Below are 27,397 nucleotides of genomic sequence, written 5' to 3'. Positions count from 1 at the left end.
TGCCTCTTGATTAAAATTTTAAAAGTATAAGTGATAAGTGCTAACTTAGCCTGGAGCACTTCTTTTTAAGAGCAAAAAGACAGTGTTATTTTCTGGGTCTGTAGATTTTGGTTGAGCAAAGATGACCTTTAATATAGAGATACGCCCTTCCTGTCGGAAATGGGAGATTTAGGGAGAGTTTCCACCTTACTGAGGATTACCTGCAGCAAGTGTCCTTGGTCACGAATCCTACCAGATCGACTGGATCTGTTGGAGCGACAATGAGGAATTTACAAGAGCTAGGGGGTGTGATAGATAGTTATAGGAAGGGAGAAAAGCTGCAGATACAATCAGATAGATGGAGGAACACCAGGAAAGGTAGGAGAGGTAAACGGTAGTGCAGGAATCTTTTGTGGCTATCCCCGTTTCAAACAAGTATGCTGTTTCGGAAAATGTATGGGTGATGGACTCCCAGGGGAACGTAGCATGAACAGCCAAGCTTCTGGTATTGAGACAGGCTCTAATGTGATGAGGGGTATGCTGATGTCCAAGTGTTTGATTGAGACAGGGGACCCTCTAGTCAGATGCACAGACAGACATTTCTGCAGCCAGCAGCGAATAATCAGAATGGTGTGTTGCCTCCCTCGTGCCAGGATCAAGGATGTTTCAGAGAGGGTGCAGAATGTTCCAAAAGGGGAGAGGGACAAGCAGGTGGTCATTGTACTCACTGGAACCAACGACATCGGAAGGGAAAAAGATGAGATTCTGAAGTGTCAAAGAAAATTAGGCAGGAATTGAAATAAGAAGGTCCTCAAGGGTCGTAATATCTGGGTTACTGTCGGTGCTATAAGCTAGTGAAGGTAGGAATAGGAGGATAGAGAAGATGAATGTATGACTGAGGAGCTTGTGCAGGGGAGAAGGGCTCACATTTTTGGATTGTTGGAATCTCTTCTCGGTTAGAAGTGACCTGTACGAGAAGGACGGATTGCACCTGAATTAGAAGGGGACTAATATACTGACAGGGAGATTTGCGAGAGCTGCTCAGGAGGTTTTAAACTAGTAAGGTGGGAATAGTGAGGAAAGAGATCAATCTGAGATGGATACAATTGGGAAAAGGAGTGAGTCAAGCAGTCAGGGTAGGCAGGGACAAAGCAGAGAACAAGTTAGGATTGGTAAATTAAACTGAATTTACTTCAATGCAAGAGGCCGAACATGAAATGCAGATGAAGTCAGTGCATGGGATATGACAGCAATCACAGAAACATGGCTCAGGGATGGACAGGACTGGCAGCTTAATGTTCCACAATACAAATGCTACAGGAAGGGTACAAAAGGGGGCAAGCGAGGTGAGGAGTGGTGTTTTTGATAAGGGTTGGTATTACAGCTGTGTTTAAGCAGGATATTCTTGGGAATACATCCAGGAAAGTTATTTGGGTGGAACTGAAATAAGAGAGGGATAATCACCTTATTGGGATGGTATTATATACCCCCCTAAGAGTCAGCGGGAAATTGAGAAACAGATTTGTAAGGAGATTTCAGTTATCAGTAAGAATAATACGGTGGTTATAGTGGGGGACTTTACATCTTTGCCCCCTCACACTAAACTAATATCCTCTAGTTCTCGACTCCCCCGCCCCAGGAAAAGACTTTGTCGAATTTACCCTGTCCATGATTTTATAAACTTCTGCACAGTTACCCCTTAGCCTCTGATGCTTCAGAGAAAATAGCTCCATCCTCTTCAGCCTCTCCCTACAGCTCAAACCCTCCAACTCTGGCAATATCCTTGTTCATCTTTTCTGAACCCTTTCAAGTTTCACAACATCCTTCCAAAAGGAAGGAGACCAGAATTGCACGCAATATTCCACAAGTGACCTAACCGAGGTGTGATACAGCTGAAACATGACCTCCCAACTCCTGTACTCAACGCTCTGACCAATAAAGGAAAGCAAACCTTCTTCACTATCCTATCTACCTGCAACTCCACTTTTAAGGAGCTATGAACCTGCACTCCAAGGTCTCTTTGTTCAGCAACACTCCCCTGGACCTTCCCATTGAATGTACATGTCCTGCTCTGATTTGCTTTTCCAAAATGCAGCCCCTCACATTTATCTAAATTGAATTCCATCTGCCACTCCTCAGCCATTGGCCCATCTGATCAAGATCCTGTTGTAAATCTGAGGTAACCTTGCTTGCTGTCCACTACACCTCCAATTTTGGTGTCATCTCCAAACTCAATAACTATACCTCCTATGTTCACATCAAAATAATTTACGTAAATTATGAAAAGTAGTGAATCCAGCACCGATCCTTGTGGTACTCCACTGGTCACAGTCCTCAAGTCTTAAAATCTACCCTCCACCACCACCCTCTGTCTTCTACCTTTGAGCAAGTCCTCCTTGTGTTCTATGAGATCTAACCTCGAACACCTTACTGAAGTCCACATAGATCACGTCCACCACTCTATCCTCATCAATCCTCTTTGTTACCTCTTCAAAAAACTCAATCACATTCATGAGACATGATTTCCCACGCGCAAAGCCATGTTGACTCTCCCTAATCAGTCCTTGCCTTTCCAAATGTATAAATACTGTCCCTCAGGATTCCCTCCAACAACGTGCCCACCACAGACATCAGGCTTATTGGTCTGTAGTTCCCTGGCTTGTCCTTACTGCCCTTCTTAAACAGTGGCACCACGTTAGCCAACCTCAGTCTTCTGGCACCTCACCTGTGACTATCAATGATACAAATATCTCAGCAACTTCCCTCACTTCCCACAGAGTTCTAGGTTACACATGATCAGGTCCTGGGGATTTATGCGTTTCAAGACATCCAGCACCACATCCTCTGTAATATGAACATTTTTCAAGATGTCACCATCTATTTGACTACATTCTATATCTTCCATGTCCTTCTCCACAGTAAACACTGATGCAAAATACTCGTTTAGTATTCCCCCTATCTCTTGCGGCTGCACAGAAAGGCCACCTTGCTGATCTTGGAGGGGCCCTATTCTCTCCCTAGTTACCCTTTTGCCCTTAATGTATTTGTAAAAACCTTTTGGATTCTCCTTCACCATATTTGCCAAAGCTACGTCTTCTTTTTGCCCTCCAGGAGTACAGGAGTTGGGAGGTCGTGTTTCTGCTCCTCTGTCTGATGGTCTCTTGCTGTCCTGGACACAGAGTGAGAATTGGGAGCAGGAGTAGGCCATTTGGTCTTTCAAGCCTGCACCAGCATTGAACAGATTATAAATGGATATGGATCTCCCTACATAGCGGTGCAGAGGCTGGGACTACTCTCACTGGAGCACAGGTGACCTTTCAGAGGTTTATAAAATCATGAGGGGTATAGGTGAGGTGAACATTTAAAATACATTTGGAGAAGTACATGAATAGGAAAGGTTCGGAGGGATACGGGCCAAAGACAGGCAGGTGGGATTGGTTTAGTTTGTGAATATAGTCAGCTTGGACTAGTTGGGCTGAAGGGTCTGTTTCTGTGCTCGGCAAAAGTGAGAACTGCAGATACTGGAGATCAGAGCCACGATTAGTGTGGTGCTGGAAAAGCACAGCAGGTCAGGCAGCATCCGAGGGGCAGGAAAATCAACATTTTGGGCAGGAGGGGCTCCTGCCCAAAGCGTAAATTTTCCTGCTCCTCGGATGCTGCTTGACCTGCTGTGCTTTTCCAGCACCACTCTAATCATGTTTCTGTGCTGTCTGACTTGAACAGTTATGTACTTGTCTTAAAATCATTTTCTTGCCTTCCCCCGTTACCATCCACTTCATTGCAGTTCAGAAATCAGATGAACTCAGCCTTGAATACATTCAATGACCCCCTAACGTGGGCAGCACAGTGGTTAGCACTGCTGCCTCACAGTGCCAGAGATCCAGGCTCAATTCCCACCTCAGGTGACTGTGTGGAGTTTGCACGTTCTCCCCGTGTCTGCATGGGTTTCCTCCCACAATCCAAAAATGTGCAGGTTAGGTGAATTGGCCATGCTAAATTGCCCGTAGTGTTAGGTGAAGGGGTAAATATAGGGGAATGGGTCTGGGTGGGTTGCACTTCAAAGGGTCAGTGTGGACTTATTGGGCTGAAGGGCCTGTTTCCATACTGTAAGTAATCTAATCTAACTGCAGGAAGGCATCCCCACTTCTGAACTCAATTCCACTTGCTAATATACCACTTGCCTTGCTGATTGCTTGCTGCACCTGTCTGACAACTGGCAGTGACCGGTGTAGAAGGACGCTGAGACCCATTTGTCCATCCACACATCATTCCTGAAGAAGGGCTCATGCCTGAAACATCAACTCTCTTGCTCCTCGGATGCTGCCTGACCTGTTGTGTTTTTCCAGCACCACACTTTTCGACTGATCTGCGGTCCTCACTTTCTCCACATCCCAATGTATCACCATTTAAATAATGCACCTCCTTTGTGCATTTTTTAAAAATCACAACAAAGTCTATAACTTCACACGGTGATACTGCAGTTGCCATATGTTTGCCAATTGAGACACAGACCTGGACCAACATTGCCCAAGTGTCCCCTCCCTGAATTCACTCTTTCCTTTCAGTTGCTGCAGGTCAACAATTGAACCCCAGAATGAAAAAGAAATGGAAACATTGGGCGAGAAAAGAGGGCCATACTCACAGATATTGTATGGAGGAAAAAGGTTGCAGTCTGGGAGTAAAGTTCAATCTTCATTCAGAGAGAGAGAGAGGAGCAACAGCAGAAGCTCAAGGTCCAACTTCCGCATTCAGACAATACGGCGGCTCTGATTGGCAGGAGGACCCATCCCCTTCCAGTCCTCCAGGGCGTCCTATTGGTTCGTCAAAAGAAGGTCACGCGCCCTTTCTGTGGTCAGCGAGAAGCATGTGCAGTGCTTGCTGACACCGAGGATCATGCGCAGTATTCCCTGTGGAGATGCTAGTGTTACTGACAGATTTTAAGTGTCCAAATGCCAATAGGAGTTCAAAAGTCACAATTTTTTATTCCCTCTGTGGCTCAATATTGTTTTCTTTTTGCATTTTAATGGCTACTCAACTTTTGTATGTCTTTTCCCCAGGGTAGGGAGAGTTCAGAACTAGAGGGCATAGATTTAGGGTGAGACCAGAAAGATTTGAGGGACCTCAGGGGCAACCTTTTAACACAGAGTGTGGTGTGTGTATGGAATGAGCTGCCAAAGGAAGTGGTGATGGCTGGTACAATTACAACATTTAAAAGGCATCGGGATGGGTATATGAAAAGGAAGAATTTATGGGGTATGGGACAAATGCGTCACTACATTAATTTAGGATATCTGGTCGGCATTGACTGAAGGGTTTGTTTCCCGCTCTGTGACTATTTCTACATAGTTGGAACCAATTTCACAAAACAAGGAATAAGCCATACACCCCTTCCAGCCTGTCCCAAGCTGTGGCCTCACTGCACACTTTTTTAGTGCAAGTTTCAGAAAGATTTCAGCAGCTCCTGTAAAATAAAATTGAACATGCTTTCAGACTTCAATGATGTTTCTGAATATATAATTGTAGCTATTCTCAATGTTTAAGATCAGCCATTTCAGAACGTCATTTAAATGCAGAGGTTTTCTGACAGGAGGTGTGAATTCTGTCTGGGTCCCAATGTCGAGTCAGACTGACATGCTTGTTAGAAAAGCTCTGCAGTTAAACTACGTTCTGGGATTAACATACCAAAGAACAGAAGCCAATTCTAAACCATGAAATATTTAAATCTAAAATTGTTTAATGAATCACATCTCCATGACACTCGACTGCTTTGACTATAAATTCTATGATCATGAACTTATTCTCCACAACCACCTAATGAAGGAGCAGCACTCTGAAAGCTTGTGCTTCCAAACAAACCTGTTGGACTATAACCTGGTGTTGAGAGATTTTTAAACTTTATCCACCCCAGTCCAACACTGGCACTTCCACATCGTTTCTAGGGAACACAGCCCACAGCTCCTGGTGCTGCCAGTAAACTTTACAATGCTAACAAAATGATGCAGTACCTGCACTCACAAAAAAAATTTACCATTTCTAACAATACTAGCTTCTCATTCACTGCTCCATCTGATACACTGCACTGGAAACTTAGTGCAGGAGGCTGCAAGAAATGAGCAGCTTTAAAACAAAAACCTCTTGGAGCTCAAAGCTTTCAATGAGAGTCTGAGCCCGGTGGTAAGTTACAGCTTCAGATCCCCCCAGCAAAAAGGTGTAGAAAAAGTAGGTTATATTTTTTAAACAGCTCAAGCTCAAAGTCCACACACTCCCCCCAACTCCTTTACTATTGGTCACCACTAAGTTGTCCCTTTGTAATTGGATCCTTGGTACAGCCTTCACCTGTGGGAAGTATTGCCTCACTCACCAATTTCAACCCAGACCCTGTTTCCAAGTAATTTTCTCCCTGCTCATTCGCCAGGAGGTGGCAGTGTTGAGTCAACCAAACTGCTGTGGGTCTGGAGTCACGTGTAGGCCAGACCAGGTAAAGGGTACAGCTGGGACGACTGAGTGAATTATTTCCCACAACGACAGTTTCCTTCCCAAAAACAAAAGGACGTGAGTGAATCAGATGGGGGTTTCTCCACCCCCACCCCCTGAAAGTGGTTTCACCGTTAGATTCTGAACTCCAGATTTCTGACCGAATTCCAATTCCGCCATCTGCCACAGTGGGATTCAAACCCAGGAGTCCCTGGAACTGGGTTGATAGTCCAATCGATAATGGCACTCAACCGTTGCTCCTTCAATCCCCCTGCGATGGCACGTAAACCCGCTGGTTCCTCTGCAAGGCGGGAGGAGTAGGTGAAGCTCTTCCCTCACTTGGGGAAGCTGAAGGGCTTCTCTCTGGTGTGGGCCCGCTGGTGTTTGTGCAAGTTGCCCACCTGACTGAATGTTTCCCACATACGGGGCAGGTGAATGGCCTCTCCCCAGTGGGAATCTGCTGCTGTGTCAGCAGGTGGGAGGAATTGATGAAGCCCTTCCCGCACTCAGGGCAGGGGAACGGCCTCTCCCCGGTGTGACTGCGTCTCTGAGTCTCCAGGGCAGATGGGAAACAGAAGCCTTTCCCGCAGTCCTCCCACTTCCACGGTTCCTCTATGGGGCAGGATTCCTTGGGTTTCTTCATGGTCTAAGCTTCAGCCACACACAAACACATGTGGAGCCCCTCCCCACCATGAAGTCCCCTTCCCAGGCCGTATAACTGTTTCAGGCTCCACACTCAGTGCGCTGCAACGGTAGGGTCTCTCATCCAGTCCCACTGATGCTGAAAACGTGCTCAAACAGGAACCAAAACGCTTTGCTCCTTCTCACAGAAATCACAGTCAAAAACCGTTGCGGTCCCGATGGATTGAGTGACTGTCAGACATTGACATCAAAGTGAGGACTGCAGACACTGGAGAGTCAGAGTCAGAAAGTGTGGCGCTGGAAAAGCACAGCAGGTCGGGCAGCATCTGAGGAGCAGGAGAGTCAATGTTTCGGGCATAAGGCCTTCATCCGTTGAGTTTGAAACTTCCAACTTCAGATCTTCAAATACTCTGTAAAAAGGGATTTTAAAGGTCACCACTGTCAGTCCAGGGTAGAAAAGATATCTGTCCCACCCAGTTCCCAATCTCTATCTCCCCTCCTCACCTCACCCGGGTAACTAAGACACATACCTGAGTTTGCAGAGTCTCCTCCCTCCCTGGATTCACTCCAGTTGCTACAAGTGAACAGATTTCCCCTCCCCCTCCCTCTCCCCCTCCCTCTCCCCCTCCCTCTCCCCCTCCCCCTCCCCCTCCCTCTCCCTCTCCCTCCCCTTCCTCCTCCCCCCTCCCCTTCCCCTCTCCCCTCCCCCTCTCCCCTCCCCCCCTCCACTCCCCCTCCCCTCCCCCCCTCCACTCCCCCTCCCCTCCCCCCCCCTCCCCTCCACTCCCACTCCCCCTCCCCTCCCCCCCTCCCCCCCTCCTCCCCTCCTCCCCCCCTCCCCCCTCCTCCCTCCTCCCTCCTCCTCCCCCTCCACGCTGCGCCTGTGCTGCACTGTACAGTTGGACAAACCCCTTCTCTTCAGAGAATCCCCAAAGTATGGCAGCAGGCCACTCGGCCCAACGAGTCCACACCGACCCTCCGAAGGGTAACCCACACCCATTCCCCTACCCCTATTGCTCTACAGTTAACCCTGAGTAATGCACCTTATCTGCACATTCCTGGGCACTATGGGACAATTTAGCATAGCCAATCCACCCCAACCTGCACAACCCTGGGCACTAAGGGTAATTTAGCATGGCCAATCCACCCTAACCTGCACATCCCTGGGCACTATGGGTAATGTAGCATGGCCAATTCACCCTAACCTGCACATCCCTGGGCACTATGGGTAATTTAGCATGGCCAATCCACCCTAACCTGCACATTCCTGGGCACTATGGGGAATTTAGCATAGCCAATCCACCCTAACCTGCACATCGCTGGGCACTATGGATAATTTAGCATAGCCAATCCACCTGAACCTGGACAAAGTTAAACATCACATAACACCAGGTTATAGCCCAACAGGTTTATCTGGAAGTACTAGCTTTCGGAGCAGTGCTCCATCATCAGGTGGTTGTGGAGTATAAGATCAGAACGCACAGAATTTATGGAAAAACATGACAGTGTCCTGCCACTGAAATGATATATTGAACTAACCTGGATTGTTAAGGCTTCCATCTTTCAGAATGGGTTGCAGGTGTCATTAATATGTAAATCCCAGAACGTCCTGTAAGGCACCTTCTCGAGAGAACTTAAAAGTTTTATAAAAGGTGACATCTCCGCTCAGACAATGCATTAAAGGTGTGAGGTGAGGATCTGTCTGTATCCCAATCTTGAGTCAGACTGGTTCTATTTCCAAAGTGGAATTTACAAAATATGACATGGATTGACTGCCTGCAGATTTTGCACAATAAAAAATGCACAATACAATGTATTTGTAAATATAATTCTGCAAATACAAATTCATCCCCATGGACTCGTGTGTGCATGAGAGAAAAAGTCTATTTCCGTGCTGTATATTTCTATGACTATTTTGTAACAGATGGTTTATTTCTGTTGATGTAAATATTGTTGTAAATCTTAGCTGGGTACTAATAGTTAGATGGAAGGGAGAGAGAATTCCTCAAGTAGGGCACCATAAGAATCCTGGGAGAGTCCTATTTCTGGTTTACTTCCTCATGAACAAACATTAAACACAAGCACATATTTATTTTGAATTTGGTTTCATTTTTCTTGTTTGATTCCTTGCTACGACTACACTCTGTGTCTGGATGGTTGACAGGCTGGGAGATTGTGGGTTGTTTTACTCTTCTGGAAGGTGTAAAAGGGGGGTCAAGACTTCAGCAGAGATTCAGCAGAGCTGAGAACAGACCGACATCATACAGGGAACAGAGAGATCAACAGAGGACAAAGAAATCAGGACCTGAAACCTGAGCTGACACCAGACTACCCTGTGATCAGTGTTTGGATTAGCAGTGCCAACCCTCTACCTTTACCGAGCTTCCCATTTGATTACCCCCTCGCTATTGAGGATCCAATCCTTGTCATCCTGAAGCAGTGTCTCTGTAAGGAGTCTCAGATCATAAGTATTCACTTCAATGTGTGCAGTCAATTCATTCACTTTTGTTACAATGCAGCAAACATTGAGACACCATTTTTAGTTTCAATTTTTGTGATCTTTAGAATCCAGTTTTGATTGCTGGTACATTTACTTTCCTTGTCCCTTTCTATCATTCTCTGATGTTCATTTTCCACATCACCTCACTGCTCACCAGGCCTGATTTGGACTGGCCATGCTAAATTGACCAGAGCGTCCAGGGATGTGCAGGTTAGGTGGGTTAGCCATGGGAAATGCAGGGTTATAGTTTTGGAGTAATAGAAGCAGGAGTAGGCCATTTGGCCCATCCAGCTTGCTCCACCATTCATTAAGATCATGGTCGATCTATCCATTGTCTCAGCTCCTCCTCGCTGCATTGTCCCAACTACCCTTCATTCCCGTACCGTGCAAAAACCCATCCAACTGTGTCTTGAATATATTTAATGAAGCTGCCTCTACTGCTTCCTTGACCAGAGAATTCCATAGATTCACTACTCTCTGGGATAAGCAATTTGTCCTCATCTCTGTCCGAAATCCACTCCCCCTAACCTTGAGGCCTAGTCTCACCCACCAGCAGAAATGACTGGATAGGGTAGGGCTTCATCCCCACAGTGCAATCAATTCCCACTTTCCAACAAAATCCCAGATGCCCTCACTCACTCAGTTGCTGGCTCACAAATGAAAGATTTCATTTTAACTTCTTCTGATCCCATTAAGGGCAAAATATCCTTGAAAGCTGCTCTGCAAATCCAGTCTTCACAACCACATTTCTGCTTTCACTGAAGACGATTTGAGTCATACAGCACAGAAACAGACCAGTCATCCCAATTCATCTATGCTGACCAGAATTCCTAAATTAATCGCGTCCCATTTTCCAGCATTTGGCCCACATCCCTCTAAACCCTTCCTATTCATGGAGCCAGCCAGATGCCTTTTAAATGTTGTCATTGCCCCAGCCTCCACCACTTCCTCTGGCAGCATGTTCCATACATTCACCACCCTGTGTGTGAAGAAGTTGCCCCTCACTTCCCTTTCCCCATTCACCTTAAACCTATGCCCCTCTTAGTTCTGGACTCCCATACCCTGGGGAAAAGACCTTCACCCTATGCATGCCCCTTATAAACATGTTAGGTCACCACTCAGCCTCCGATGCACCAAGAATATATCCTGGTCCGTTCAGACTCTCCCTGTAGCTCAAACCCTCCTACTCTGGCAACAGCTTCGCAAATCTTTACCAACCCCTTTCAAAGTTTCACAACACATTTCCTGTAGCAGGGAGACCAGAACTGAATGCAGTATTCCAAAGATGGTCCAAACAATGTCCTGTACAGCCGCAACATGACCTCCCAACCCATCTACTCAATGCTTTGACCAATAAAAGAAAGCATCCCAAATGCCTTCTTCATTATCCTGTCTACCTGTGACTCCACTCTCAAGGAACTATGAACCTGCACTCCAAGGTCTCTTTGTTCTGCAACACTTCCCTTAACTATGTCAGTCCTGCCTGGATTACTTGACCAAAATGCAAACCTGACATTTCTCCAAATTCAACTCCATCTGTTCCTCCTTGGCCCATCAGCCCATCCGGACAATTCTAATTTATAGTGAACTCTCTTTCCTCTCTTATTCCCTAGATGCTGAAAATCTCCATCCCACACACACTCCATCCATTCTCACTTTGCTGATCCTAATCCCTGCTGTACCTCATCCTGAAGGGTCTGGTTCATGCTAATTAATAGGCCCACACTCGGGAGGGAGGGAGGGAGGGGTCTAACTGAAACATACAGAATCTTGAACAGCCTGGACAGAGTGGAAGTTAGGAAGATGTTTCCATTGGTTGGAGGGACTGGAACCAGTGAGCACAGCCTTAGAGTAAAGGGAAGACCTTTCAGAATGGAGGTAAGGAGAAACTTCTTCAGCCAGAGAGTGGTGGATCTATGGAATTCACTGCCACGTAGGCTGTAGAGGCCAGGTCACCGAGGATATTTAAGACTGAGATCGAGACGCTCTTGAGTATCTAGGCGATGGAGGGATATGGAGACAAAGTGGGAGAATGTGATTGAGAAACGTATCAGTCATGATTGAATGATGGAGCAGACCCGATGGGCTGAATGGCCTAAATTTCTGCTCCCATGTCTGATGTTCTCTTGCTGTCCTGGATAGTGAGAGAGAATTGGAAGCAGGAGAAGGCCATCTGGGCTTACAAACCTGCACCAACATTCAACGGATTGGTTGTGATTCTGCTGACATCGAGATGAATAGGTTGGGACTTGTTCAATGGACCACAGGAGGTTGAGAGTTGACCGTACAGAGGTTTATAAAATCATGAGTCTTCTAAATCAGTCTTCTAAACTCAAGGGTATACAAGCCCAGTCGCTTCAGTCTTTCAGTGTAAGGTAGTCCCGCTATTCCAGGAATTGACCTCGTGAACCTACGCTGCACTCCCTCAATAGCCACAATGTCTTTCCTCAAATTTGGAGACCAGAACTGCACACAGTACTCCAGGTGTGGTCTCACCAGGACCCTGTAGAGCTGCAGAAGCACCTCTTTGCTTCTATACTCAATTCCTCTTATTATGAAGGCCAGCATGCTATTAGCCTTCTTCACTACCTGCTGTACCTGCATGCTTGCCTTCATTGACTGGTGTACAAGAACATCCAGATCTCTCTGTACTGCCCCTTTACCTAAATTGATTTCATTGAGGTAGTAATCTGCCTTCCTGTTCTTGCCACCAAAGTGGATAACCATACATTTATCCACATTAAACTGCATCTGCCATGCATCTACCCACTCACCTAACTTGTCCAGGTCACCCTGTAATCTCCTAACATCCTCATCACATTTCACCCTGTCACCTAGATTTGTATCATCAGCAAATTTGCTAATGTTATTGCTGATACCATCTTCTATATCATTTACGTATATTGTAAAAAGCTGCGGTCCCAGCACGGATCCCTGCGGTACCCCACTGGTCACTGCCTGCCATTCTGAAATAGAGCCGTTTATCACTACCCTTTGTTTCCTATCAGCCAATCAATTTTCAATCCAATCTAGGACTTTGCCCCCAATACCATGCACCCTAATTTTACTCACTAATCTCCTGTGTGGGACTTTATCAAAAGCTTTCTGAAAGTCCAGGTACACTACATCTACTGGATCTCCCTCGTCCATCTTCAGAGTTACATCCTCAAAAAATTCAAAAAGATTAGTCAAGCATGATTTCCCCTCAATAAATCCATGCTGACTCTGTCCTATCCTGTTACTACTATCCAGATGTGCCGTAATTTCATCCTTTATAATAGACTCCAGCATCTTTCCCACCACTGAGGTCAGACTAACTGGTCTATAATTTCCTGCTTTCTCTCTCCCACCTTTCTTAAAAAGTGGTATAACATGAGCCGCCCTCCAATCCTCAGGAACCGACCCCTATGAGGTGACTGCCAGGTATTGTTTCCCTGGGGTGAGTGGTTCAAGATTAGGCAGCAAATTTGAAGGTGAGAGGAGAAAGATTTCAAAAAGGCAGGAGGGGCACCTTTTTTTCAACACAGAGAGTGGTTTGTGTGTGGAATAAATGTCCAAAGGAAGTGGTGGATGCAGGTACAGTAACAATATTTAAAAGACATTTGGATAAGTACATGAATAGGAAAGGTTCAGAGGGAATTGGGCCAATCTAGGTGGGACTTGTTTAGTTTGTGAATATAGTCAGCATGGACTAGTTGGGCTGAAGGGTCTGTTTCTGTGCTGTATGACCCAGTAACTGTTCTGTACTGGTCTTAAAATCATTTTCTTGCCTTCCCCCATAAACATCCACTTCATGGTTGTTCTAAAATCAGATGAGCTCAGCCTCGAATATATTCAATGATCCTCTAACTGCAGAGAGACATTCTCACTTCTGAGCTCAATTCCTCTTGCTAATATAACACTTGCCTTGCTGACTGCTTGCTGCACCTGTCTGACAACTGGCAGTGACTGGTGTAGGAGGACGCCGAGGCCCCTTGGTATGTCCACACATCATTCCTAATAAAGGGCTGGTGCCCGAAATGTCGACTCTGCCGCTCCCTAGATGCGACCTGACCTAGTGTGCTTTTCCAGTACCACACTTTGACTCTGATCTCAGTCCTCACTTTCTCCACATCCCAATCCATCACCATTTAAACAATACACCTCCTTTCAGCTTTTATTTCTACAGAAAGGCTCTCACTTCACATTGTGGCACTCCATTTGCCATGTGTTTGCCAATGGTGGTCTTCTCTACATCGGGGAGACCGAGCATAAACTTGGGGAACGGTTCGCCGAGCATTGCAGCCGGGTCCACAGAGGCCGACCGGACCTCCCAGTCACCACCCATTTTAATCCCCCTCCCCCACTCCATTCCTGGCATGACCACCTTTGGCCTCCTCCGTTACCACACCACACCAAACCACAACCTGGAGGAACAACACCTCATCTCCCGCCTGTGCAGCCTCCAGCTCGGAGGACTCAGGATTGGGTTCTCCAATTTCAAATAACCCTCACTTCCCATCCCCAACTCCCTCCCCAGCCCCGACCCCTCATTTCCAATCCTCCCTGCCTGTAGGACCGGGGTATATTGGGGCTGAGATGGAAAGGCCCGTTCCTAGTCCCTGCTGGGGTTCCCCGGTCAACAGTCAAGGTCATGGGGAGGCCGCATGGACACACACAACACAATGAAAACGAGCGCCACCTCCTGGAGGAACACCAGAAGACCCCCGTCAGAGACACATCTTCAGTCTTCATCGTGAATGGTTCAGCCTGATCATTCTGCCTTTCACTGCACTCTTCCTTATCTTTCTTTCACTGACTGTGTTTGATTGGGCCACAATGGATAACCTGGTGATCTGTAGTAAATGGGAATTACAGTGTCATATTTTTCTTTACAGGACATACCTTTATGCAGAAAAGGACAGCCGCTCGAGCTGCTGGGTTTGTGCCCATATTCCCATCCACTCCAAGGGAGGGATTCCCCCTGAGATCCATACCTTTTAATGAATCTGACCCTGCTGAATGGGGGGGCTGTATCAGGGTCGCTCTGCTGCTGTCACAACTTTTCACATCCCCCCGGTTTCCTAAGTGGGTGAGCGCCCCAAACTCTGACGGGGATAATACCCACCTCCGCTGGCAATCAGTGGGATATACAATGGATACATTCATGGGTTGGTTCCAGCCTCAATACTATCACTCCTGTCATGTTTGGGCACCAGTGCGATGTGGGGAGGACAGGTCACAGGACCGCCTCTGCTCCTGGGCCTGGCCAAACTGGCCATAGACAGGTCCAGGCAGCAGGCCATGGAGGGGGTCGTTAGGGCGACTGCCTGCCCCTCCTCTGTGGGTATGTCAGAGCCGGGGTGTCTCTGGAGAAGGAGCACGCGGTGCCCACCAACACCTTTGGGCTGTTCAGGGAGAGGTGGGTACCGCAGGGAATGGAGTGTATTATTTCCCCCTCCAACTCTATTTTGATTTGATCCCTGCCCTCCCCCTCACTGTTTGATCTTGCAGCATTGCCCTCTGAGAAGGGCACTGCTCGTCACTGGCCACTCGAGTGTTTCCTTTCTTCCTGGTGTTGGAAGTGGAATAAAGATTTGTGCACTTATTGTCTTTCACTGTGTCTCACACCTACACACGTCTCATGGGTGCGGGGGGAAATATAAGCACTCCTGCAGCAAGGTGGTAGTGTGGGGGGGTAGAGAAGAGAAAAAAAAATACAACCCTGCCCAAACACCCCCCCTCCCTGTTCCTCACCAATCTCACTGCCATGACTCCACATCTAGGAAGTACTTGCATCAAGAGCAAGCATCCCTCAGGATGACAGGCTGGTTTCAGTAAGTGTCTGCACTCCCTACTCCTTACTTCAACTGCTTACCAGCCCACTGCAGACAGGAGCATACTTAACCTCAGGGCTCCCAACAAGACCGCCATCAATTCCTCACTTCCCACCTTTTGGATTGGAACCCAATGCAATCATTTGTTGCCCTCCAATGGCACTGATTTCATTTGTGGCCATACGGCTTACCCCTGGCTGCCTACCTCCTGGACTGGCAGCTGGTATTTAGTTTATGTTGTACCTTTCCTTTACCACTCCCACACTTTGCCTTTTGAGACTTCCAAACCGCAAATCAAGAGAGCGCTGACAACTTTACAGCACCTTTTCTCTACCTTCCCCCCTCCCTATGCTACCCTCCACCTTGAGGGTGAAGGTTAGCGAATTGTTACCACTCTGGAAGAGATTGCCAATGCCACACCTTCAGCCTTTGACCTGCTCAGTGCAGGGATGGTCACTGTCTGCACCATTGCTCTCCAAAGTCACATGGCCCTCGACTCCCTGTTAGCTGAGAAAGGAGGCACTTGTGCCCTTATCGGCTCTGACTGCTGTATCTACATCCCCGACTCCAGTGAAAACATTACTAACATTGCCGCCCACATTGGCGAGGCGGCCTCCTCCCTCCATGACACTACTCCCCGTTGGGACCTTAGGTCATGGATGGGTGGTTGGCTTGGCTTTTGGGCTCCCGCTCTCTTCCAGGGCCTTGTGCTTCTCATTGCTGGTTTCGTTCTGCGAGCACTTAGTATTATTTTCCAGAAACAGTGCTGTGCCCATTTCAGCTGCCTTCTGATGCCGAATATCCCAGCATCTTCCCAACCTGTGCCGCTTCTCATTTCTGACATTTCCGCACCAATGGATGGTGTCACTGACACTCTCTCTCCTGATCCTGGTGACCTGGACTATGACGGTTACCTTGGCGACTCTAAACCCCCATCGCCAACAAACCCCACTGGGTCCCTCCTTTTGCCGGTTCCTCTGAACTGACCTCCTGATTTGGTGAAAGAAAAGAAGGAAGGAATTGTGGGAGAATTATTATATTCTGGTCAGCCATTTAGTCGCATATTAAAAACCTGGAAACCACTTTCAATCTCAGCTTAGTGCCTGCTTGCCAAACCTTATGTTTCCCAGGCTAAGATTGTGTTTCCCAGGCTCAACAGAGACACTCGGCCTTGCAGCTGTACTGCTACCTGATAAACAAATTCTTTCCTTGCATGGGTATATCTTTCTCTTTGCAAGGACCTATTGTATACTGATCAGATTCTAACCAAAACTGTCCAGGCACTACGTGACTGGGCAAAGTGCCTCAGTTTGCTCAATATCCTGCAATTAACAGTTTGCTAATTGTTAAATGATTGTAACCTATATAATCATACAACTCTCTGTTTCTCGTCAGAGTGACTTGTGACCATGAGGTCGACTTGGCTCTCCCCGTGAGCTCCGAATAAACAGTCAATAACCCAAGGTTTGTGTGTCATGATTACTTATCTAATACTTATTGGACTACTACGAGCAAGTCACCCACAACTTAATCCACTTCCATCCCCAACATGGATCAAGACACCATCCTTTTTTTGCCAGACAAGTAAATGTATCAAGCTCAGGAAACAAAGCCTGTCAAACATTAACAGGCACAGATCTAGACCAACCTTTTCCAGAGTTTGTCCCTTCACCTCGATTGACTTTCTTTTTCCCCTCAGCTCCTACAAACCAACAGCTGAACCCAAGGATGAGAAAAGAAATGGGAAAGAGGGCGAGAAAAGAGAGTGCGGTCCTCCCAGATGTTAAACAGAGGAAGGAAGTTACAGTCTGGACTGAAGCTCAATCTTCATTCAGAGAGAGAGGAGCAACAGCAACTTCAGAAGCTCATGGTCGACCTTCCGCATTCAGACAGTGGCGGAGGTTCTGATTGGCAGGAGGACCAGGCCCCTTCCGGTCCGAGAGGGTTTCCCAAAGATTGGTCTCCCCGTCCATCAGAACGACGAGGGGTGGGGCCCTATGACGATCTCACACATGCGCACCATGAACACTGCTCACGGCCAATAGAGCGGTGTCTGGAACGCGTGGGATTGTGGGTATTAAATCAGCCATTAAAGCGATGACTGCAAGAGTCGCATATGCCTTCTTAACCGTCCTTTTTCATGTATTGGGGACGTATATGTCAAGAGCTAATCTTGAATCGATTTTCAATTGATAGACTGAGTGAAACACTACAGGTGTTTAACTCTCTATTTCCAGTTCAGTGTCAGTATATCGCTCTTTATCTGCCCTCAAATAAGGACCGAATCAAAGCGCGACGTCTGTTCCACCTGAACGTTGATTTTTGTTTAGTTTGCAGGTTCCAACCCTCCGTTTCAATCATTTATTAAAAGTTATTCGTGTTACATGGGCTTCGCTGGCTGGCCAGCATTTAGTTCCCCTTGAGAAGGTGATGGTGACCTTCTGTGGTCCACACGCTGTACGGTGACCCACAATGTCCTGAGGGAGAGAATTCCAGGATTTAGACCCAGCAACACTGAAGGAACAGCAATGTGTTTCCAAGTCAAGACGGTGAGTGGATTGGAGGGGTACTTGCAAGAGGTTATGTTCCCAAGCATCTGTTGCCTTGGTCCTTGTAGATGGAAATGGTTGTTGGTTTGGAAGGTATTTTCTAAGGATATTTGGAGAATTTCTGTGTTGCATCTTGTAGATCGTCCACATTCCTGCTTCTGAACAGTGGGACAGAGGGAATGGATGTATGTGGAGATGGTGCCAATCAAGCAGGCGACTTTGTCCTGGATGGTATCAAGCTTTTTGAATGTTGTTGAAGCTGCACCCATCCAAGCTGGTGGGAGAGTATTCCATTACACTGCTGACTTGTGCCTTGTAGAAGATGGACAGAGTTTGGGGAGTCAGGAGGCGAGTTACTCGCCATAGTATGCCTGACCTGTTGCCTGCTCTTGTTGCCATTGTGTCTGTGATTAGTCTAGTTGAGTTTCTGGTCAATTGTAAACCCCAAGGATGTTGATAGTGGGGTGTTTAGTGACAGTAACACTGTTGAATATCACGGGGCAGTGGTCAGATTATCTCTCTTGGGGATGAGTCATTGTTTGTCATTGGCATGGCAGATATGTTACTTGCCACTCCTGAGCCCATTGGATATTGTTAAGATCTTGTTGCATTTCAAACTGAACTGCTTCAGTTTGTGAGGAGTTGTGAATCGTGCCGAACATTGTGCAATTATTGGCGAATATCTCCACCTCTGACGTTATGATGGAGGAAGGTCACTGATGAAGATGGTTGAGCCGAAGAAGACACGACCCTATGAATTCCTGCAGAGACGTCCTGGAACTGAGATGACTGACCTCCAACAACCAAAGCCATCTCTCTCTGTCCCAGGTATCCCTGAACAATTCAGATACACAACAATATTTCAAAACTAATTGAAGGAATACAGATGAAACACCCCTCTTCTGGGAGTCTCCAGTGCAAGGTTTTCTGTTCGGGAAACCATCTGATAAGTGTTGACTGTCATCAACCTTTTTGATCTTGGCCACACACAGCGCCCCCTGTCCATTAGCCCCCGCCACTCCAGCGCTCCCTGTCCATTTCTACCCCGGCACTCCAGCGCCCCCTATCCATTCTCCCTCACCACTCACAGCACCCCTGTTCTTTCCTCCCACCACCCACAGCTCCCACTGTCCATTCCACCGCCAACCACAGCGCCCCTTGTCCATCTCTCTCCATCCCCAGGTTCTTGCCCGTTCTCCCTCTATACTCCAAACACCGTGTCCATTCTCTCTCACGCCACCCTCTGTACCCCTGTCGTTTCATTCCTCAGGCCCTGTCCAGTCCGTCTCCCCACCTTCTACACCCATCTATTCTCTCTCACCCCACCCTCTGTCCCATGTCCATTCTTCCAGCCCCCACCATCCATTCTCTCTCTCTCTCCCCTCCCCCCACCATCTGCCACCCCGCCCCATTCTCTCTCCCCTGAAATACACCAGGCTCGGAGTCAGAATTGGGGTTCAATGACAGAGTTTATTGCACAAGGAAATACCGGGGCTCCAGGGAGAGAAAGACGCCAACACCACAGTGTCAGCTGTGAGACTTCTCTCGACCCGGAGCACACGTCAAGAAACTTTTATACATCTTATGATACAATCGGTCAGGGATGAGATTATTGTCTTTGTAACATGATGTGTTTATGGTAATCCTTGCAGAATCGTTGATAGCTGATACAATCATTGTCAGTTCCAACACAACCTTTGTTAATTTCCACACAGTCGTTGTCAGTTTCAGTGCAGACATTGTCCATTTCAATGTCTCCATGGAAATCCATTGTTGTTGTAATGGGCGCTAATTGCTCTCCCTGAGAAGGAGGATTCCTGCAGCCCTGGCTATTAGCATTTGGTATTGAGTCTGTATCATGCTGTTGGCACTTCTATAAGAGGTGTTGGCTGGACCCAGACACTTCGGCGGGCAGTGTTCATTACTCATGAATATTCTCTCCCCCACCCGCCTTAAACTAATCACCTGGGTTGTGAGTCCATTGTGCTAACATTCTGGTGGCCCCAGGCAGTGTCTGTATCTGCTCTGCTGTTTCTCTCCATATTGTGATCCAGCGGCCATCTTGTGTGTCAAGTTGGCCAACTGATGGCTCAGTGGCCATCTTGTGTATCTGTGTGCCTAGTATCACCCTGCCCTGTGCCATCTCCCACTTCTCCACCACGCCCACTCTCTCTCCCCCGCCCAATTTCTCTATCAACCCCACTCATTCTCTCTCTCTACCCCCACCCTCTGACCGCCATTTTCTCTCTCTCTGTCCCCCATCCAGTCTGTCTCTTTTCTCCCCAGCCCCCACCACACCCGTCCTTTCTCGAGCCTTGAACCATCTTTGACCTCTGTATCAAACCCTTCAAAGGACAGAGAGAGAGAGAGAGAGATAATGGATGGTGATGACTCTACCTGGGAGGCGGGAGGGGTGAGAAATGGCTGATCTTCAAAATTGAGAATACCTAAAATGATATCTTCAGAAACATCGTTAAAGCCAGAAAGCGCGTTCAAGTTTTTTTAAAAGAGCTGCTGAAATCTATCTGATTCTTTCACTGAAATAAACGCAGTCAGGCCACCGCTCAGGACAGGCTGGAAGGGGTGAATGGGCGAAAGTGAGCACTGCAGATGCAGGAGATTAGAGTCAAGATTAGAGTGGTGCTGGAAAAGCACAGCCGGTCAGGCAGCATTCGAGACTTTTGTCTGAAACGTCAATGTTCCTGCTCCTTGGATGCTGCCTGACCTGCTGTCATTTCCAACACCACTCTGATCTTGAATGTAAGGGGTGAATGGCCTAGTCCTAGTCTTGTGAAGTTGGTTCCAACTATCTAGAAATAGCGTCACAGAGCACAGAAACATACCCTTCGGTCTATGCCGACCAGATATCCTAAATTAATCTAGTGACCCATTTGCCAGTATTTGGCTCCTTATCCATCTGAATCTGTCCTATTTATATCCCCATCCAGATGCATTTTAAATATTATCATTGTACTAGCCTCCACCACTCCCTCTGGCTGAGACGCACCAGCGTCTGTGCAAAAAGGTTGCCCCTCAGAAACCTTTCCCCCCTCACCCTAAACCCATGCCCTCCAGTTCTGGACTCGGGGAAAAGCCAGACAGAATGCAATGTCGAATCACAGGGAAAAACAAATTGTGGCTCTACCCCTTTTTTCCTATTGGCATTTGGACTCTTAACATCTGACAGAAACACCAGCATTGAAAAGTGTGGTGCTGGAAAAACAGAGCAGGCCAGGCAGCATCCGAGGAGCAGGAGAATCGACGTTTCGGGCATAAGCCCTTCTTCAGGAATTTTATGCCAGAATTTTCAACTCTGGTCTCCAGCATCTGCAGTCCTCACTTTCTCCAAGAAACACCACCATCCCCAGTGAGCATACTGCGCATGTTTCCCGGTGTCAGTAACGCAGTGCACATGCCCACCGGTGTCAGCAAAACTCTGGGCATGTTCATTGCTTTCCGCAAAAAAAAGGCGCGCGACCTTCCTTTGATGGCCCAATAGGGAACCGTGGAGGACCAGAACAAAACTGGTCCTCCTGCCAATCAGAGCCACCCCATTGTCTGAATGCGGAAGTTGGACCATGAGTTTCTGAAGCTGCTCCTCCTGCTCCTCTCTTTCTGAATCAACATTGAGCTTCACTCAGACCGCAAATTCCTTCCTCTGTCTCAGATCTGTGAGTACGGCACTCTCTTTTCTCGCCCCTTTTGCCATTTCTACTTCTTTCCGGAGTTCAATTGTTGACTTACACCAACTGAAAGGAAAGGGATTGAACCCAGGGAGGGGACGGACTATGGAAAAGTGATCGAGGTCTGTGTCTCAATTGGCAAAATAGACAGACAGGAGGCTGGAAGGACACAGCAAATCAGGCAGCATCAAGAGGTGTAGAAGTCGATATTTCGGGTGTAACCCTTCTTCAGGACTGGGGATAGGGACTTGGGATGGGGGCTGGGGCTAAAGTGGGGATAGGTGACGATAGGGAGAGGGTCCGGCCTGATTAATCGTTGGGTGGAAGAAATCAGGTTGGTGACAGGAAGGAGTGGTAGTGAGGGGCACGGGGCTGAGAAGGGAGTCGGGGGATGGAAAGGGAGGTTATTTGAAATTGGAGAACTCGATGTTGGGTCCTGCAGGCTGTAGGCTGCCCGGGCGGAAGATGGGGTTTGTTCCCTAATTTGAGGTTTGGTTCGTTGTGGCAATAGAGGAAGCCTATGATGTTCTTGTCAGAAAGGGAGTGGGAAGGGGAATTAAAATCGATGGTGACTGGGAGGTCTGGTCAGCCTCTATGGACCCGGCTGTGATGCTCACCAATCCGTTCCCCAAGTTTACGCTCAGTCTCCCCGAAGTAGAGAAGACCACAATTTACAAACACGTGGCAAATGCAGTATCTCAATGTGAAGTTATAGTCTTTGTTATGGAAAAAAAAAGCAGAAAGACAGTGTATTATTTAAATGGTGATAATTTGGGATGTGGAGAAAGTGAGAACTGCAGATGTTGGAGATCAGAGGCAAAGTGTGGCGCTGAAAAATGTGGTAGGTCGGGCAGCATCTGAGGACCTTGAGAGTTGACATTTCGGTCCCGAGCACTTCATCAGGAATGATGTGTGGATGGACAAAGGGTCTGATTCTGTGCTGTATGACTCTAATCATCTTCGGGGAGAGCAGAAGGGTGATTGTGAAGGTTGGAGTTTAAGAGGAGCTTTCAAAGATGTTTGCCCTTAATGGGAGCAGAAGAAGTTACAATGAAATCTTGCATTTGTGAGACAGCAACTGAGTGAGTGAGTAAATCTGAGGTTTTGGTGCAAAGTGGGAATTCATTGCACTGTGAGGATGAAGCCCTACCTATTGAGTCATTTCTGCTGGTGAATGAAACCAGACTGAAGATTAGGAGGAGTAAATTTAGGACAGGGATGAGGAGGAACTGCTTTTCCTGGAGTCGAGTGAATCTATGGAATTCTCTGCCCCAGGAAGCAGTGGAGGCAGCTTCATTAAGTACATTCAAGACACAGTTGGATGGGTTTTTGCATGGTACGGGAATTTAAAGGTAGTTGGGACAATGCAAGGAGGAGGATCTCAGATGATGAATAGATTAGCCATGATCTTAATGAATGGCGGAGCAGGTTAGTTGGGCCAAATGGCCTTCTCCTGCTTCTATTACAATGTAACTGTAACCCTGCATTTCCCACGTCTAACCCACCTAACCTGCACATCCGTCATCATTATAGGCAATTTAGCATGGCCAATCCAAATCAAGGCCGGTGAGCAGTGAGGTGATGTGGGAAATGAACATCAGAGAAAGGGACAAGGAGAGTAAAAGTACCAGCAATCAAAACTGGATTCTAAAGATCACAAAAATTGAAGCGGTGAGTCTGAATGTGTGCTGCATTGTAACAAAAGTGAATGAATTAACTGCACACATTGAAGTGAATAATTATGGTCTGAGACTCCTTACAGAGACCTGGCTTTAGGATGGCAAGGATTAGATTCTGTATATTGAGGGTGTTGTCTAATGGGAAGCTTGGTAAAGGTAGAGGGTTGGCACTGCTCATCAAAGCTCTGATCACATGGTAGTCTGATGTCAGCTCGGGTTTTAGGGCCTGGTTTCTCTGTCCTCTGTTGATCTCCCTGTCCCCAAGGAGTATGATGTCGGTCTGTGCTCAGCTCTGCTGGATGTCTGTTGAAGCTTTGTCCCCTTTTTCACCTTCTGGAACAATAAAGCATTCAGTTAATCAAGCCCGAACCCACCATCTCCCAGCCTGTCAGCCACCCAGGCACAGTGTAATCACAGCAGGGGATCTCACAAGAAAAAGGAAACCAAATTCGAAATGACGAGGTGCTCGTGTTTAATGTTTGTTCATGAGAAAGTAAACCACAAATGGGGCTCTCCCAGGATTCTTATACTATCCTACTTGAGGAATTCTCTCTCCCTTACATCTAACTCTGAGAACCCAGCTATGATTTACAACAATATTTACACCAACAGAAGTAAGGCACCTGTTCTCAAATAGACAGAGAGATATACAAGATGCGCACATACAAGATCTCTCATGCACGCACACACGTTCATGGGAGTGAATGCACATTTGCAGAGCTGAGCTCAAGTGTCACTTTTTGTTATAAAACTTTAAGTTCGCTTGATAAGGTGCTTTCCAGGAAGTTCTGGGATTTGCGTATTAATTATACCTGCAACCCATTTGTAAAGATGAAAGCCTTAACAATCCAGGTTTGTTCAATGGATCATTTCAGTGACAGGACACTGTCATGTTTTTCTTTCAATTCTGTGTCTTATTATTTTATTCTCCACAACCACTTGATGAAGGAACAGTGCTCCAAAAGCTAGAGCTTCTAAATAAACCTGTTGGACTATAATGTGGTGTTGTGATTTTTAACTTTGTCCAGTTTAGGGGGGGAAATTGCTATGCTAAATTACCCATAGTGCCCAGGGATGTGCAGGTTAGGTGTGATAGTCAGGGAGTAGAGCAACAGGTGTAGGGGAATGGATGTGGGTGGATTACCCTTTGGAGGGTCAGTGTGGACTCGTTGGGCCGAGTGGCCTGCTTCCACACTGTGGGGATTCTGTGAAGGGAAGGAATTCCTGCAAACTGTGCAGGGCGGTGCAGGCTAGCCAGCCGGCCGGCCGCGCCCCACCCCTTCCTCTCTCCCCTTTTCCCATTCCCTACACCACCCCTGACCCATTGAAGGCGTCACAACGCGGAAGTGGCCCTGTCGGTTTGCATGAGACTCCCTCCCTCTCAGCAATTCTTCATCCTGGGAGTGTGTGGGGGGAATCTGTTCACTTGTGGCAACTGGAGTGAATCCAAGGAGGCAGCAGACTCTGCAAACACAGGTATGTGTCTTAATTACCCGGGTGAGGAGGGACAGAAGGATGGGGTGGAGCTGTTTTCCCCTTCGCGCCAGAGTCTGAGACTTTTATAAAATCATGAGGGGTATGGATAGGGTAAATGGACAAGGTCTTTCCCTTGGGATGGGAGAGTCCCAAACTGGAGGGTCATAGGTTCAGGGTGAGGGCGGGGGGAGATGGAAAAGAGACCTCAGGGGCAGCTTTATCATGAAGAGGGTGGTGCTTTTATGGAATGAGCTGCCAGAGGAAGTGGTGGGGGCTGGTAGAATTCCAACAGTTAAAAGGCATCTGGATGGGTGTATGAATACAAAGGGTTCAGATGGGTCAGGGCCAAGTGATGGTAAATGTGACTGGAGTCATAGAGATGTACAGCACAGAAACAGACCCTTCGATCCAACTCGTCTTTGCTGACAAGAGAGCCAACCCAATTTAGTCCCAGCTGTCAGCACCCGGCCCATATAGGGGCCAAGTGATGGCAAACGTGACTAGATTAATTTAGGATATCTGGGCAGGTTGGGCCAAAGGGTCTGTTTCCGTGCTGTGTGACTCTAATTGTCTTCAGTGAAAGCAGAAGTGTGGTTGTGAAGGCTGGACTTTCAGAGCATGTTTTGCCCTGACTGGGAGCAGAAGAGTTTGACTGAAGTGTGTCGGTGTTAATGCGTTGATGTCTCATTTTGCTCCCACCTTCTCGGGGTCATTAACCATTTTGTGTCTGGTCCTTCCTCAAGAAGCTGCATTGCAGGTTCACCCTGAATTGACACTTTATTTTTGCTTCCCAAAATCAGACCTGCTCACTCTCAGCAGTATCCCAGTGTTGTGAAAGATATTAACTTTCAGGTGGAGGTATCCAAAATTCAGAGATGTCAGTCTTGATGTTTTTGCTTTTTCTGCCCCTGTAAGATCCTGAATCAGCACCTTCAGGGGAATTAGTTAGATCAGAGTGAGAACAGAGGGGAAGGGAGAGTGGGATGGTGCTTTCAATTTTGTGGAACAACAATAGAATATTCCACAGAAAGTAGAATTGCTTGTTCTGAATTTCTATCCTACACTGATAGTAATGACTTTTGTAATCTCTTTTTGCAGAGTATTTGAAAATCTGAAGTCAGAAGATTCAAAATCAACAAATGAAGGGCTTATGCCCGAAACGTTGACTCTCCTGTTCCTCGGATGCTGCCTGACCTGCTGTGATTTTTCCAATGCCACACATTTCGGCCCTGACTCTCCAGCGTCTGCAGTCCTCACTTTGAGTCAATGTCTGACAGTCACTCAGTGCAGTCGGACCGCAACAATTTTCAACTATGAATCTGTGAGGAGCAAAGCTTTTTGGTTCCTGTTTGGGTACATTTTCAGCGTCAGTGGGACTGGATGAGAGACCCTACTGTTGCAGCGCACTGAGTGTGGAGCCTGAAAAAGTTATACGGCCTGGGAAGAGGAATTGACGGCAGGGTGGGGCTGTATGCGTGTTTGTGTGTAACTGAAGCGTTGGCCATGGAGAAACCCGAGGAATCCCACCTTTTGGAGAAACGATGGAAGTGTGATGACTGCGGGAAAAGCTTCTGTTTCCCATCTACCCTGGACTCTCATTGGCGCAGCCACACCGGGGAGAGGCCGTTCCCCTGCCCCGAGTGCGGGAAGGCCTTCAGCAATTCCTCCAACCTGCTGAGGCATCAGCAGGTCCACACGGGGGAGAGGCCCTTCAGCTGCCCCAAGTGCAGGAAGGCCTTCAGTAATTCCTCTGCCCTGCTGACCCACCGACGGGTCCACACAGGGGAGAGGCCCTTCCGCTGCCCAGAGTGCGGGAAGTGCTTTACCCAGGTCTCCACCCTGCTGACCCACCGGCGGGTCCACACAGGGGAGAGGCCGTTCACCTGCTGTCAGTGCAAGAAGGCTTACACCTGCTCCTCCGCCCTGCGGAGGCACCAGCGAGTTCACCTGGAGGGGAATTGAAACTGTGATGGCCAAGTTGCATCCTTTACCCGGTCTGACCTACACATGACTCCAGGTCTACAGCAGTGTGGTTGAATCTACACTGCCCCACCCCTCCTCGCTCGGCAAATGAGAGGGGAGAAACTTACTTGGAGACAGAGTATGGATTGAAATTGCTGAGTGAGGAGGCAACACATCCTCCTGGTTACAGCTGTACCAAGGATCCAATTACAAAGGGACGACTGGGTGCTAACCAATAGTAAAGAACGTGGGGGTGGGGGGTGGAGTGTGTGTACTTTGACCTTGAGCTGTTTAAAAAGCAGCTACTTTTTCTCTGCCTTTTTGCAGGAGGGGGTCTGAAGCTGTAACAAAGTTGGGTCGCAATAAAGGTTACCTGAATTTACCCCCTGGCTCAGACTCTCATTGAAAGCTTTGAGCTCCAAGCGGTTTTTGTTTTAAAGCTGATCAGTTCTTTCAGCCTCCTGCACTAAGCTTCCAATGTCGTGTATCAGATGGAGCAGTGAATGAGGAGCCAGTATCATTCGAAATTGTAAGTTTTTCAGGATTGTAGAGTGCATCATTTCCTCGTCATTGTAAAGTTTCCTGGCAGCATCGGGAGGTGTGGGCTGTGTTCAATGGAAACGAGGTGGAGGAACCG

General features: G+C 47.5%; 1 protein-coding gene across 1 annotated transcript in view; it reads left to right on the top strand.

The window, feature by feature from the left end:
- Window positions 1–27,142, top strand: part of LOC140473202 (uncharacterized) — a 101,008-nt gene extending 73,866 nt beyond the window's left edge. The window contains exon 4 of the mRNA XM_072567586.1: window positions 26,406–27,142. Within this exon, the coding sequence (XP_072423687.1) occupies window positions 26,406–26,760 (355 nt within the window). The 3' untranslated portion in view covers window positions 26,761–27,142. The remainder of the gene's footprint in view (window positions 1–26,405) is intronic.
- The last annotated feature ends 255 nt before the right edge of the window (window positions 27,143–27,397 follow it).

This window comes from Chiloscyllium punctatum, unplaced genomic scaffold, assembly GCF_047496795.1.
Source record: "Chiloscyllium punctatum isolate Juve2018m unplaced genomic scaffold, sChiPun1.3 scaffold_547, whole genome shotgun sequence".
In the NCBI taxonomy this organism is placed as follows: domain Eukaryota; kingdom Metazoa; phylum Chordata; class Chondrichthyes; order Orectolobiformes; family Hemiscylliidae; genus Chiloscyllium; species Chiloscyllium punctatum.
This window is presented reverse-complemented; position numbering and strand designations above follow the sequence as displayed.